General features: G+C 41.6%; 1 protein-coding gene across 5 annotated transcripts in view; it reads right to left on the reverse strand.

Moving 5' to 3' along the window:
- Positions 1–367: 367 nt before the first annotated feature.
- The window catches only part of LOC134028814 (kinase suppressor of Ras 1-like), a 19893-nt gene continuing 7187 nt past the window's right edge, over positions 368–13073 (reverse strand). For 3 of the 5 annotated variants that reach the window (XM_062472638.1, XM_062472640.1, XM_062472642.1), the window contains 19 exons: positions 9009–9156; positions 8096–8534; positions 7634–7791; positions 7409–7475; positions 6870–6953; positions 6709–6770; positions 6371–6480; positions 5987–6161; positions 5636–5677; positions 5170–5227; positions 4840–4894; positions 4130–4381; positions 3589–3785; positions 3262–3358; positions 3047–3180; positions 2798–2929; positions 2522–2657; positions 2233–2366; positions 368–1507 (listed from right to left, as the gene is read on the reverse strand). In XM_062472638.1, the coding sequence (XP_062328622.1) occupies positions 1420–1507; positions 2233–2366; positions 2522–2657; positions 2798–2929; positions 3047–3180; positions 3262–3358; positions 3589–3785; positions 4130–4381; positions 4840–4894; positions 5170–5227; positions 5636–5677; positions 5987–6161; positions 6371–6480; positions 6709–6770; positions 6870–6953; positions 7409–7475; positions 7634–7791; positions 8096–8534; positions 9009–9156 (2568 nt within the window). In that variant the 3' untranslated portion in view covers positions 368–1419. Of the gene's footprint in view, positions 1508–2232; positions 2367–2521; positions 2658–2797; positions 2930–3046; positions 3181–3261; positions 3359–3588; positions 3786–4129; positions 4382–4839; positions 4895–5169; positions 5228–5635; positions 5678–5986; positions 6162–6370; positions 6481–6708; positions 6771–6869; positions 6954–7408; positions 7476–7633; positions 7792–8095; positions 8535–9008; positions 9157–13024 lie in introns of all 5 variants that reach the window. The other 2 variants (XM_062472641.1, XM_062472639.1) reach the window with 2 other exon arrangements.

Consider the following 13073-nt stretch of genomic DNA (forward strand, 5'->3'; position numbering starts at 1 on the left):
AAGAAAATATTCAATAATATTGAATCATTGAATACCCAAGCATCATCCGGTATTTTTTGGTTGAATCAAACCACCTGGATAGACCACTGAGAATATATTTTAATTAAACATCTCATTCTGAATATAGCATATTGTTACAGTATATTGTTACAACATTCTTACAGCATTAATTAGGTGATCTGCCTCTCAATCTGCTTATCTTGGGCCAAGAAGCAAACCTCATAGTATCAGACTGTCCCATCTTAGAAAAGCACCAGCGCAATGGTTAAAGTCCAAAAATAGGGCTACACTTAAGAAATGTTGTAAGCCCAAGAAGACACCGGATCTCATTATGGTGAATGAAGTTTTATTGTCTTTGAAACTAGAGAAAGTGCACCGACTGTAACCATAATCAGTACGTTTTACAATACATAAAATACACAAGCCAAAACATTTGTCATTACCAAAAATATCTATATAAAGATATATACATAAATAGGTGTTGCGTACCTATTTAATATACACATCATATAAAATCTTTGTACAAATAATGAACAGATATGTACAATAAATAAAAGCTATACACGTATATATGTACACAAATCTGATAGATGATTGTATTGTTATCACTGCACACATTCGATCACAGTAGTCTTTCACAAGGTTGTCCCATTACATTACATTCATCCATTCAAAACAAGAATGCACTGGAGAGATTTACAAACACACAAGTGAAAGAGAGAGAACACATACTGACCAAGGCACATAAAAGAGCAGTGGTGACCCATCTTATTATTATAAAACATATGTTAGTTTCTTGATAAGACTCAGTTTTATGTTATGACAATCCTGTTCAATGCTACCTTCAAATCCACACACACAATGCAATCCTGTTTCCCAATCCATAAAGTCTCCAATCCACAATCCTCTCCAGTCTTTATACTGTCTGAGAGATTATGTGTGTACATAAAGTACAGCACACAATTCAAATGGTTGTGTCAAACCAAAGTTAAAACCAGAAAATTTAACTATATTCCTTGTTTAATTGCACAGTAAAGATATCAGCCTGTGGTGAACAGATAAGGTCCAATCCACTTGGAATTTGATGGTGTATAGGGAACCTCAAACTTCTTATTTTTTACACTTAATATTAGCTGTCTTAAGTTTCGACAGATAAAACACAATTTCCACATCAGTTCCCATTTACTTGACTCTCAGAGACCTTTATTGTCTTACAAATACAGAATCTGGCTTCTCAACCCTCAACATGCATACGCATGTGTTTCCCCGCTAAGAGAAACAAGAAAGGCAAATGGCAATCAGCACTTACATAGTGAAAGGGAGTGTCATTAGACACTGATCCTAAGTCCTCTATCCTCTACCCTATCCCAAAAAATCATCCACATCAACAATCTTTCAGTACTGGGGGCTACTGAGGGATCAGCTGCTGTACTTGTACATGTAGGGACAACGAGAGTGCAGGCCCTGACAACAGTGGTCCCGCAGACAGTGGTGGTGATCCCATGGCCTTTGTATACAGTATATAAAAACAAAAGAGAAAAAATAGGAACAGAGAAATAGGGTGAGGTGAAGAAGAGATGGGGGGGGGCAGTAGTTTGAATCAAGAATGAGCATACACAGAAGAAAAAAGGGACGGCCATTTTCATTGTTGACAGGGAAACATAGAGAGGGCGTTGTAGAAGTGTAGTTGGGATCCAGGGGAAAGAGAAGAGGTCAAGGAGAGCAGTAGCAGTGGATGAGAAGTCAGGTTACCATCCAGGACAGAGTAGAACCGAAACAAAAAGAGACAGAAATTCTGTGAAACTCAGAGTAGAGATGGATTTGAAAGAGATGCGCTAAGAGGGAAAAATAAAGCAGAGAAATTAAACACCTAAAGCAGCAACCCCCACTTAGCTGGCAAGACAGAGAGGACAAAGGGGGTGGTAGGGAATGGATAAGACTTAACATGTTTCTAATAAGGCAATCAAGTTATCCACAATTAGAAGAAACCTTTAAAATTGAATAAAATAATATGAAAGTAATCGCTCATTTTCAGAAGGTTGGATCATTCTGTTTGCAATTCCAAAACATTATGCCCATCACAGCGGAATCAGCACCTTCATCGGTGCCCTGTTTTTCTCGCAACTTGGTCTTATGCGAGTGTGTGCCAAAAGTGGAGCGGAATCAATGGAGAGTCAACAATGGCCCCCAATTATCCCCCCCACACACTGTCTGTCTGTCTAAGATACATACTCGGCCGACTTCCAGAAGTGACCAGGGTGGGACAGTCTGCGGTTGAGCTTGGGAAGCTTCTCTAGCATGTCTGTCAGCTGGGTGAAAGTGGGTCGCTCGACCGAATGGAACGACCAGCAGGCCGTCAGTATCTCCTGGAGGAGTGAGGATTTAAATAATTTATGGATTATGTTTAGTTGTGTTGATCATTTGTTAGTACTAACCCATTCTATCAGTCTGTTAAAAAGCACAAACTTTACATTTGGAGCAGTAAAGTATACATTTATAATAGACTGATGTGTGACCTCACCGTGACTTCCTTGCCCAAGCTAACTTCGGATAGGACCTTCTTGATACCCTGGCCACTGCCCACCAGCCATATGGTGGCTTCTGCTGGGTGGTTTTTGATTGGCCAGTCTCCGGCCTGCAGCTCGTACCAAATAGTGCTTAGGATTGACATTTTTCTAGTTAGCTTTACATTATCATGGATTGCACTGAGGAATACAGTATTGGTGGGGTATAGTAAGAGGAGGATTGGGTTGCAAAACCCTCGATGTTTAGCAGGAGAGAGTGTGTCTTAAAGTACCTGAAAGCATAAACATCAGCAGCGTTGGAAAAAGGAAGCTGGTCCTCATGGTTGCCTGGGCCCATCCTGCGAACAATCTCTGGGGCAAGGTAACATATCCACCCGTGAGGTAGCTTTAGCTTGTCCTCTCGCCTGGAAACGTGTGCACAAGCACACACACAAAGGAACAAGTACAAAAAACACTTACAAACTTAAACTGGGACGTATGGATGCATTCCTTTGTTATTTAAACAACCTTAAAAAACTCACCTTCCTTCTTGAACTACTCCTGACATTCCAAAAAGGCCAAAGTCTGTGATGACAACTTTGTTTGAGTCATAGAAAACATTCTTAGACTTGAGGTCCTTATGGACAATGCCTTTGGCATGAAGATAACCCATTCCCTGTGAAGAGGATTGGTGATCAGGTCTATGAACTATAATAAGAGATGTGTAATAGCACTATATATAGTATTGGTAACATACCTTCACAATTTCCTGAGCAATTTGCCTGGTCTTGTGGATGTCCAATTTGTGCTTGGAGTCCCTCACCACAGAGAATAACGTTCGACCTTTACAGAAACTGAAAAGTAATGTTATTATTTATGAGATTAGATATTTCAATGAGAATAATATGCAAGCAATAGATAGAATGGGTTAAGTATTGTATATAAAAGTGGTAATTAGTAGAAAATTACTTTTTAATATACATTAACACTATGAATACATATTTATAAACACAAATAAATAACATTCCCCCCCAAAAAGGGGCCTTTTGGAGGTGTCAATGGCAATGCCCATCAGGTGACCAACCTGGTGATGATGGCGAGGTGCGGCGGGTGCATGCAGGCGCCCATGAAGAGAACAACATTCTCATGGCGTGTCTGTCGGTAGTTCATCACCTCCTTCTTGAACAGCTTGAGGTGGCCCTGGTTGGTACCATCGATCTCCAGCAGGCGGATGGCAACCTCACCATGCCAACGACCCTTATGTACTTTCCCCCAACGGCCCTGAGGGAATGGGACAAACCAATACGTTGTTTTCTTGAAATGCAAGTTCCAAATATATGAAATGCGTTGTTGCTTCATGTTACAAACTTGGTTCTCTTTGTGACACACTTAATATGAGGTATACGGTCAGTTACTGGAAGTAGGCAGTTACGTTTAAGTTGGGTTTGGGGTGTTTGCATCCTTTCTAGTACAATTTTATATTATTACATGGCTCTACAAGTGGCATTTCTCTTTACCTAAGCCTGGAAAGCCAGATCCCACTTAAACCAAAACGTATGTACTATGCTGCCCTAAAGCCACACCCCCTCTATGTTGTCGGCGACGATGCCATCATTGACGTTTACCTTGCCGATGAGCTCGCCCAGTACTAGCTGTTCATAGGGGATGTCCCATTCCTGCAGGTAGACACTAGTCTGACTGGCTTTACGGGTGATTGGTCCCCTCCAGTGTCCCCCACCCCCAGGGCCCCCTGAGTTGGGCAGATCCTCCAGTTCATCCCCGTTGCACTCTTCATCCGACTGCCTCTCCTCTCTTCCCTCTCCGTCCCCTGTGGTATTCTCCTCTCCAGGGTACTCTTCCTCCTCTGCCTCTGTCTCCTGTAAAGATACCTCGTCTTTATTACCAAGGAATACGTCTTTGTCCTTACTGCTGAATAAAATATTTCTGTGCAAATGTTTCTGTGCTAGTCATAGTTGCACGGGTACGCAGCACATTTGTCTCATGACAAAGAATAGAATGAAAGAATATCTCTAAGAAATTCCTTGGATGAAAGGGATCAAGCAACATGACACAGTTACAGTATATATAAAATCATGTAATGTAGTAATCAAACTCTGTCAATCAACTGTCTACAATTGTACGTTCAAAGTAAGGACTGGCACTTTAGCAGAAGTTCAAGTTCCCCATATGATTCTTTCATTTTGCACAGCCGAGACAAGTTCCTATCCAATTGGATGGCATCAGATACTAGACTGAATCCCAATACAGAACAGAAGACATTTTGTTTCTCTCACCTGCCATCTTTTATTCCAGTCAGTAATGTTATGCTACTTACCACTCCAGTCTTTACTCCAAGATTCTGCTGCTCAGTCACAGCCAGCTGGGTTTCTCTGCCAAAAGGAACATTTCTGTGATAATCAGTGATCCCCTACACTTCGTCCAACCTTGGCATTAGACTTGTGTCAACATACTATTTCAAGTACTTTTATTTACTTTTCTATGCATGATTACTGTTTTCAGGTACAATTGAACAGTATTTTTCCAAACCTCATTCTAGGAGCAGTAAATTAGACAAGAAAGTATTTCAAACATACAAAGCCTGAAATTCTCAGTTGACTTTTACAGAGTTTTTGTACATCACTAAACGTCACTTAAAGTCTCTTACCCAGTTTCATGGTATTTCTCAGGGTGATTTCCACCATGATTAGAGAAAGTAGGCACATCTGTTGATAATAAAGATGATCAGAATGAAACAAACATTTGAACAAACGATAAAAACATAGTGATGTGACGTGAGCACACGTTCTGCACAACCATTGAGTATCATAGCCAATCGTGTCAACTTGTTTGTGTGCTTAACTTATTAAGTGTGCCAATAAATTATTAAGTTATTGGCATACCATCAGTTATTTATATACACTATCAATTTTGTAAGCACACAGCCACAACAATGTCCAAGTTGACACCAATCCTGCTATTACATGTAATACAAACATGCAATTGCAATAGAGCAGTTATATTAAGTGCATTTTAACAGAAAAATGCTTCACTTCCATCCACATCCACCAGAGGGAGGAATAGGGTGTGCACACAAACACACAGACGCAGACACAGGAGATTTGTTAACTCACCAGGAAAAATAAACTGTTGTCTAGGCAGTGAATAACAGGCAGCTAAAGGAACATATGGAAAATGATTGGAGCAAAATGAAGAAGAAAGAAGGAAACTGGATACTGTGTTAGAACAGCAACAAGCAGGTAAGGAAATATCAGTAGGATATACACCAGTATCAACAGTAAACAGTTTTTTTTTGGGGGGGAAGGTCATTTTTTTGGGGGGGAAGGTCATTTTGTTATTAGTTTAATTGAATAATTTGTATAGGCTATCACTGGTTGATTAGCCCTCTGAATTAGTAATTAAAAAGATAGGGAGTGGCTGCAGCCTTGAGGTGCCAGTGAGGGCTGAAAGGCCTGAGGCCTGACCTGGGAAGTTGAAGCGGCTGTCTCGAGGACCCTGGGGTGAAGGGTTGGGAGGTGGCGTGGCGCCGATGCTGGGGGGGTTGCTCTGTTGGAAGGGGGCTGGTGAGGAGGGCGTGGACGAGGTGGTGGACGAGGGGTTACTGCTGGAGTCTATCGGATTCTGCAGGGAAGGGTAGTCCTGGAAGACAGAAGAGATTTCAACATGCAGATACAAAGACTAACATGCAATCGTAAATACACACAACAGGGATATGGGACACAGATGGTAGTATAAAAACACACAAAATCTCCTTGAACCATTGAGATGACAGTATTTTCATTTAAATGCATATAATGTTGCAGTAATGTTGCTGTTGAGTCAACAGAAAACCCCTTGTGAGACCTTACCTTTTTGGTTATTGCTTTAGGTAATGTCCCAAACATAATTGGCAGCTCTGCATTGCGGTCTATTTTATTATTGATGTCTGAAGGTACAGATTCTGCTCTGCGTATTGGCACTGCAATATATATAATAAACACAATATTATTGCACTAGTAGATACATGTATTTATGTGGATATCTGTTCAAAATACATTTCAGTTTTACTTTGCAGTCAAGACCAATGAAAATGTGAAAATGATTTGAATGTCCAGGCCCAATATATACCTTAGATTAGATTGGTATAGTAACATTGTCAGGTAAAACGACATTAGGTATAGTGTCACCTGGGATGGCAGGGACTTACCTTGCACAAAGGATATCCTGCATGATACTGCTTCTTTGGTACACTTGTTGTGGCATTTTAACCTAAGAGAAGAGTTGCACATGTTACACACACAGCCGATAAAAGATTCAGTTACTGAAACCTACCCTCCTGAACCTGGAGATTTATTATAAGACTCTTACTTGCAGTGTTTGCACTTGACTCCAAACATCATACTCTTGTGACACACCTGACAAGTCTGAGAAAGCCAGGATTTTGTTGAAAACCTTAAAGTGTAGAAGAGGTTGTTTCATTATTTTGAATATTTGTTTAATCCACAAATGACATCTACAATCGACAAAATTGAAAGCAGAAGGAATTCTTTCAATTTAAGAAAACTAAACTGTTCCTGTCCCTCTACACTGTCACTCTCAATAAAGCAAATATATTCTCGTAAAAAGATTTAAACAAACATCCACATTTCCAGTAAAAGAACATTTCTCTGAATGGTTTGCATAATTGAAATTCCTGGATTTTCCAGGCGCCGTTCTTCCTAAACCAGTGGAAGAATTTTTGTCAGGTCTGTGCCAAGATATAATACAGAGATCACATCCCAGAATGGATTTGGTAGATTCTCTTCATGTAGCTTATTAAAACAATGGGATAACAGTGTGAGGAAAGCTCCTTTATGACCAAATGAACATAAGGTGAGAAAGGAGAAATAAGGCATACCAGGACTGACCTGTGAGTTACAGCTAGGCCAATATCTCTCCTCATCTGTGGAGAACTTCGGTTTATTGCCAAGTTATCTAGAAAGGAATGAGAGAAAGACAATGGTAAACAAGGTGTTGTGTGACAAAGAGAGACTTATATCAGATGTACTACCAGACACAACATCTTTCTATCTGACACACTATATAGGGTGGTAGCATGCCATTTGCAATGAGGGGCCAGTAGCCTGACTTACTCTCCAGGAGAGTTGGGGTGCCCGGGAGTGTGTAGGGGGCAGTGGCAGGACCGGGCGTGCGTGCTGACAGCAGGGGCGAGCGTGTGGTGGGTTCCTCACACCCGTTCCCACTGTTGTTGATCTGCACGTTCAGAAGCAACTTGTTTTTTTTACCCCCCCTGTGAAACAGAGAGGAGGTCAGGTCGTTCCAGTGTTGTTGTCTGATGTGGTGCCCATATCAAAGTGAGCACTGATACGTGGATGGGGGATGACATGGGGTGGGGAGGGACTTAATAAATCAACAGTATGCCTACTACTTCATACTACATTACACTACTGACATGCAAAAGGGACATTTAAAAACTCCTCTGAAGTTCAGTCTTATCCAAAGTTTATTCCAAGACAATATTAACGTGTCCCAAAAAACCAAAAGGTTTAACCTATTAAAAAGGAGGACATCAATGTTTACAACTAAATACCCACTTTCTGGGAGTGGGCTCCTCGATTCGGTTGGCCAGCTGGGACTCTTGACTCTTGCTTCGCGTCAGTGAAATATTGGGCAGGAGCTGCAGCAGTTTCCGGGACGAGGGCGGTGTGGTTCGGGGGAGCTTGTTACGGCTCTTAGTGGTCGGGGTGGCAGGCGGGGTGGCCAAGATGTGCGCTGAAGGAGTGAAAGCATCCATCGTGTCCTCTGTGCAAATGTAGGGCACCTGGTGGTCTGAACAGGGCACAATGGATACAGAGACGGAGCGGCCGTGGGTGCTGTGGGTGGGGCTGTGGGTGCTGTGGGTGCTCCGGGGGAGGCAAGGGCTCTGGGGGTGACGGAGGTCCACTGAGCGTGATCGGAAGTCCTGTGGAGGCGAGGTGGCACTGTCACACAGAGGAGGTTCTAGGATGCAGGAACCCTCGCTATGGTCACCGCCTGCAGGAGTGTAATGATGGAGCGGTGAGTAAGGAAGCAGGTGCAGGTGAAAACTTATGATCAAATAACAAAACCATGAACGAAACAATACAAAATGGTTAACACGACAGTAACTGAGCGTAATAACAACTAAAGACATAACATAATAAACAGATATATACAGAGGAGGAAGGAAAGGAAAGGAGTCCAAGAGTGCTTGATGATTGACAAGACCGGTGGTTAGAAGTCAGGTGACCTTGTATGCTGTAGGGGAGGAGCAGGAAAAGACATGACAGCCAGGATAAAAATACCAAATTTTGGGATGAACAGAATACATTATGTATTCTACTCTACATTAGGTACACATAATAATGAAAAATGACAGACATGTATCAATGTAAGAAATAACATGACGCAAACATTGTATCATTCGGTTATAATGAAGTCAGCACGAGTAACACACTTTGCCTCACAAACAAGCTACTGCGTACTCACCTATTTCAGTGGCGCTCTTTAGGCAGGAGAGGGCAGCAGTGAGGCGGGAGCACTCTTCAGAGTTAGAGCCGAGTCTTCTCATTGTGTCCCCCACTTGAGAACTGGACATCTGCAGCAAAGCATCCAGGGACAACTTTGCTGGTAAAGCCTGAAAAAGCCCAAATATAGGGAGAGAGCAAGAGGCAGAAGAAGAAATGGGGTCAGAATGAGGGAAAGATACAAGTCGGAGAAAGAGTGCGGAACATTTTTTTAAAGCACACAAGGGTAGGGAAGATTGATTGATGGGAGTGACAGAACAAAGGAATAACATATAAAGATTTGTTAAGAGTTATGAGTGTGTGTGTCTCACAGTCAGATTTATAAAGCATAATAAAGAGATATGTTGAGGTATGTTGATGGGACGAAAATCTGTGTCAACCATGTCATTTCAGTAAAGACACTGTGGTTGGGCATACTATTCAATAAAAAAGTCACTAATAAGCCTAAATAAAAGAGGCACTAGTAGAAACCAAATTAAGGCAGAACTTGGAAGGCCAAAAATAACAGGCAGCCAAGGATCAGACAACACTTTCCTACTGCTGCAGCAATGTCAAAAAATTTCACAGCCGAGATAGATAGACATACCTGAGCTTATTTTATGAGTCAAACAACTGAAGAAGACATCATTGGCTGGTGAGATAAGATTCAATTGATCCTATACAAGAGTCCTAAGGTGTAGTTTTGGTTGGATACACAGGAAGTTGAAAGATATATAATGTGTATGTAACATATCTCTGTTTAGTGCTTTGAACATGGTTCAAAGTATGTTCCATTCTTCAACTCGACACCAATGCATTTATGCATGCCTGACTGGTGAATCCTGGAATATATTGGCAAACCGTAAAAAGCTTTTGCCAGTGGACCATCCGCCCCCGTTTTACCGGAATGCATTCTCTCAGCCCTGTGTCTCCCAGGCGACCGCCCCCAAGCTCAATGGACCGTGCTAAAAAGAACAGAAGTGTTTTTTTGTGGGGGGCAGCTTAATCGCCTGGCAACCGAGCAGTTTCCCTATTGTCTCCATGGTAAATAAATGGATAGGGTGAGATGATATGCACAAAAGAGTGTATGACATGGTGACTGGCATAGAGTGTGACATGAGGAGAAAAAAAGCTTGTGGTCCATGTCAACTGCTGAAGATGCTACTTCTGTGTGATGGAACCCTAGAAAAAAACCACAATGAAAAACTATTCAATTCAAAAGCATAGTTGAGATAAAAACCTATTGACACAAAGTATCAGTACTGGACCTAAAACAAATGCGTATCAGATTGAAAGCAACTACAGAATATAAATAAATAAAAGAAGGACAGACAAACAACTGCAACCAAAAAGAGGCCTCTTCTAGCTAAACATACCGGCTAGAAATAATGTGAAATAAAGTTTTGTGGGTTTTGCTTGACGTGTTAATTACAGGGTTCATCCTAGGTGTGTCCACACCATGTCTCTTGCTGTTCATGAGAAGAAAACAGATCCCATTAGCAGGGGTTACGGTTAAAAGCAATAGCTTACCATAACTTTGGTAAATCAGAAAATAGAGTAGATTACAAACAAAACACTACATTGTATGTGGTGAATTATGGTTTGTGAAAAGTTTCAAAGGAAAGGGAATTAAAATGAACATCACAACCATAACTCAACCAATGCACAAATCTGGTGTTTTGTGTTTTGTAGTATAGTAGACCAACATAGCTACAGTGCTGTGACAGGTGTAATAGCCTGCTGTAGCTGTGTGCTAAAATAAACATTGTTTGTGCATCAATCTCAAAGTGCATCAACAATCTAGCTAGCTAGTCTGCAGAGATCAAGTTTGCTAACCAACTAGGCCTAGTTCATCCAGCTAACAGATTACTAGATAACTAGCTGGCAGTAACCCTACCCTATAATTCAAGGGCCTAACTCACTGAAAGAACTATCTCTGGAAAAATAGCTATTTTAGCTAAAGACAAATTAGACAACTGGCAACCTCTGTAATTCTGCAGAAACTGTCTATCGAAGTTAGCTGACAAGTTGATGAGGTATCGACAGCTATAAATTCATTAGAGTTTGCGTGTCATTCTTAAAAACGCTAGTGTCTTCATATTTCAATCGTTCCATCGGTTCACTTGCTTCTTTAATACGACTCATTATTATATGGCAACGACAGTACGAGCGTTGTGATTGGCTAATGGGTAGTCATGCCCATAGACATATGTCTATGGGCATGCCAGCCACGTATTGACCTCATCGCCGGTCTGCGGTCTGATACGGATTATTATTGCCCTCCTCTGACGTCATCTGCGGTTTGATACGGATACTAGACGAAGACTAGACTCTTTGAATCACTTGTGTCGTTATTTTGTGTTGGAATTAAAGCCATTTTAGCAGAACCGTGTTGTCCGCTTTCTATCAAAAGTAATTGGTTGCTATAGGCAACACCTGAAACACACCGTGAGAAGACTTGAGAGCTAGCTAAAATTAGCCTATTTATTTTCATTTACAAAATGAAAAGAGCTAAGAATGCCATATAAAACAACCTCGACCTTACTAACCTCGACCGTTCGGTTTTCAGGCCTCAGTTTGATATTTCCCGGCATGACTTCACTCTCGGTTAGTAAGAAGTTAGTATTTACAACATTTCAAACTCCAACTTCAATCTCTCAACATGGGACTGGTGGGCGTGGCGGCAGACAGACGTTGTATGTTAAAGGCCGACAAGTTATTTTTGCCCTTTTGTTTCAATTTACAAAAATAAACTAACCCAGCGCTGTAGTCAGATAGTGTGGCCCCGAGGACACCACCCAGGGAAGTGCCTGCTTGGTGTAGGGCTGTATTGGAGACCTGAATGATACAGGCCTTACAGTATTATGTGGGAATGTAGAACAACTCAAAAGTGGGCCTAGCCTCCTTGTAGTGATGATTTACTGAGCATGTAACAAAAGCTTTGAAGTAAAGGTTAAAGGACAGACGTGTGGTCGTAAAAGGAACATGCTTCAGCCTGGGCTTCATTGAGTGCCCACTTAATACAGAGGAGGCACGGAGATCAAAGAGAGGGTGGAGTGGGTGGCAGCTACTGTACGCAGCCATGGAGCAAGAGAGAGAAAGAGAGAAAGAAAGAGGTAGAAAGAAAGAGGTAGAAAGAGAGAGTCCAAGAATCAGACAGCCTCTGCTCCACACACACACACACACACACACGTGTCGTAAAAGAAGAGCATATGAGCAATTACCCCACATTTGTTGTGCCTGTAAGCACACACAGAGTCATTTTTATGAAAGCGTCAACAAATATGTGTTTTCTGTGTATATTGTGTGTTTGAGCTACTCTGTGTGGGTGTGTGTGTGTATGTGAGAGAGAGACAGGGTGGGTCATTATGCTGTGTGTGGCAGGCCAGGACCATAAACTGACTGTGTTTGAAAGGCTGACACATACCAATACCTGGCCAGTGTCTGGGCATGCCTTGTGTTTAGTGTTGACATAACCAGAAGCATGATATAAGATGATGACTGACTATGTAATAGAGAGAGAGATAGAGAGGAAGGGAGGGGTAGAGAGAACGACAGATCATTACCCGTACATCAAGGAAAGTCTCTTTCTGTAAATCAACATGACCATAAGGGCTGGAGTTCATACTAACATTGAGAGCCGGGACACTCCTGAACATCCACACATCTAAACACTGAAGCTACACATGACAAAGCATACTATGCAACCACACACACACACAGAGAGAGACTTATTTAGAGGACAGAAAATACAACAATGACAAATACACATGTTGAAACTCAAAGACAACAGATTACCATCAATGTGTCTCTACTGAGACACTACAGTATATTTTTATGTACAAGCCCTCAAAGCTACACAACGTCTATCAAGCTGAATACTGCGGAAACAAATCGCTCAACAGCTGGAGAGTAACAAAGACAATCTGTCAAAACACAAACAAACATCTAGTGAACACAATTTAGACCAAGTTACAATTGTAGCCTCATTCTACGTACCATGTTGTTGATATTGACTCAGTTTTATCGTTGCTCCTTCTCATGCCCC

Source organism: Osmerus eperlanus, chromosome 11 (genome assembly GCF_963692335.1).
Source record: "Osmerus eperlanus chromosome 11, fOsmEpe2.1, whole genome shotgun sequence".
NCBI classification, from domain to species: Eukaryota; Metazoa; Chordata; class Actinopteri; order Osmeriformes; family Osmeridae; genus Osmerus; species Osmerus eperlanus.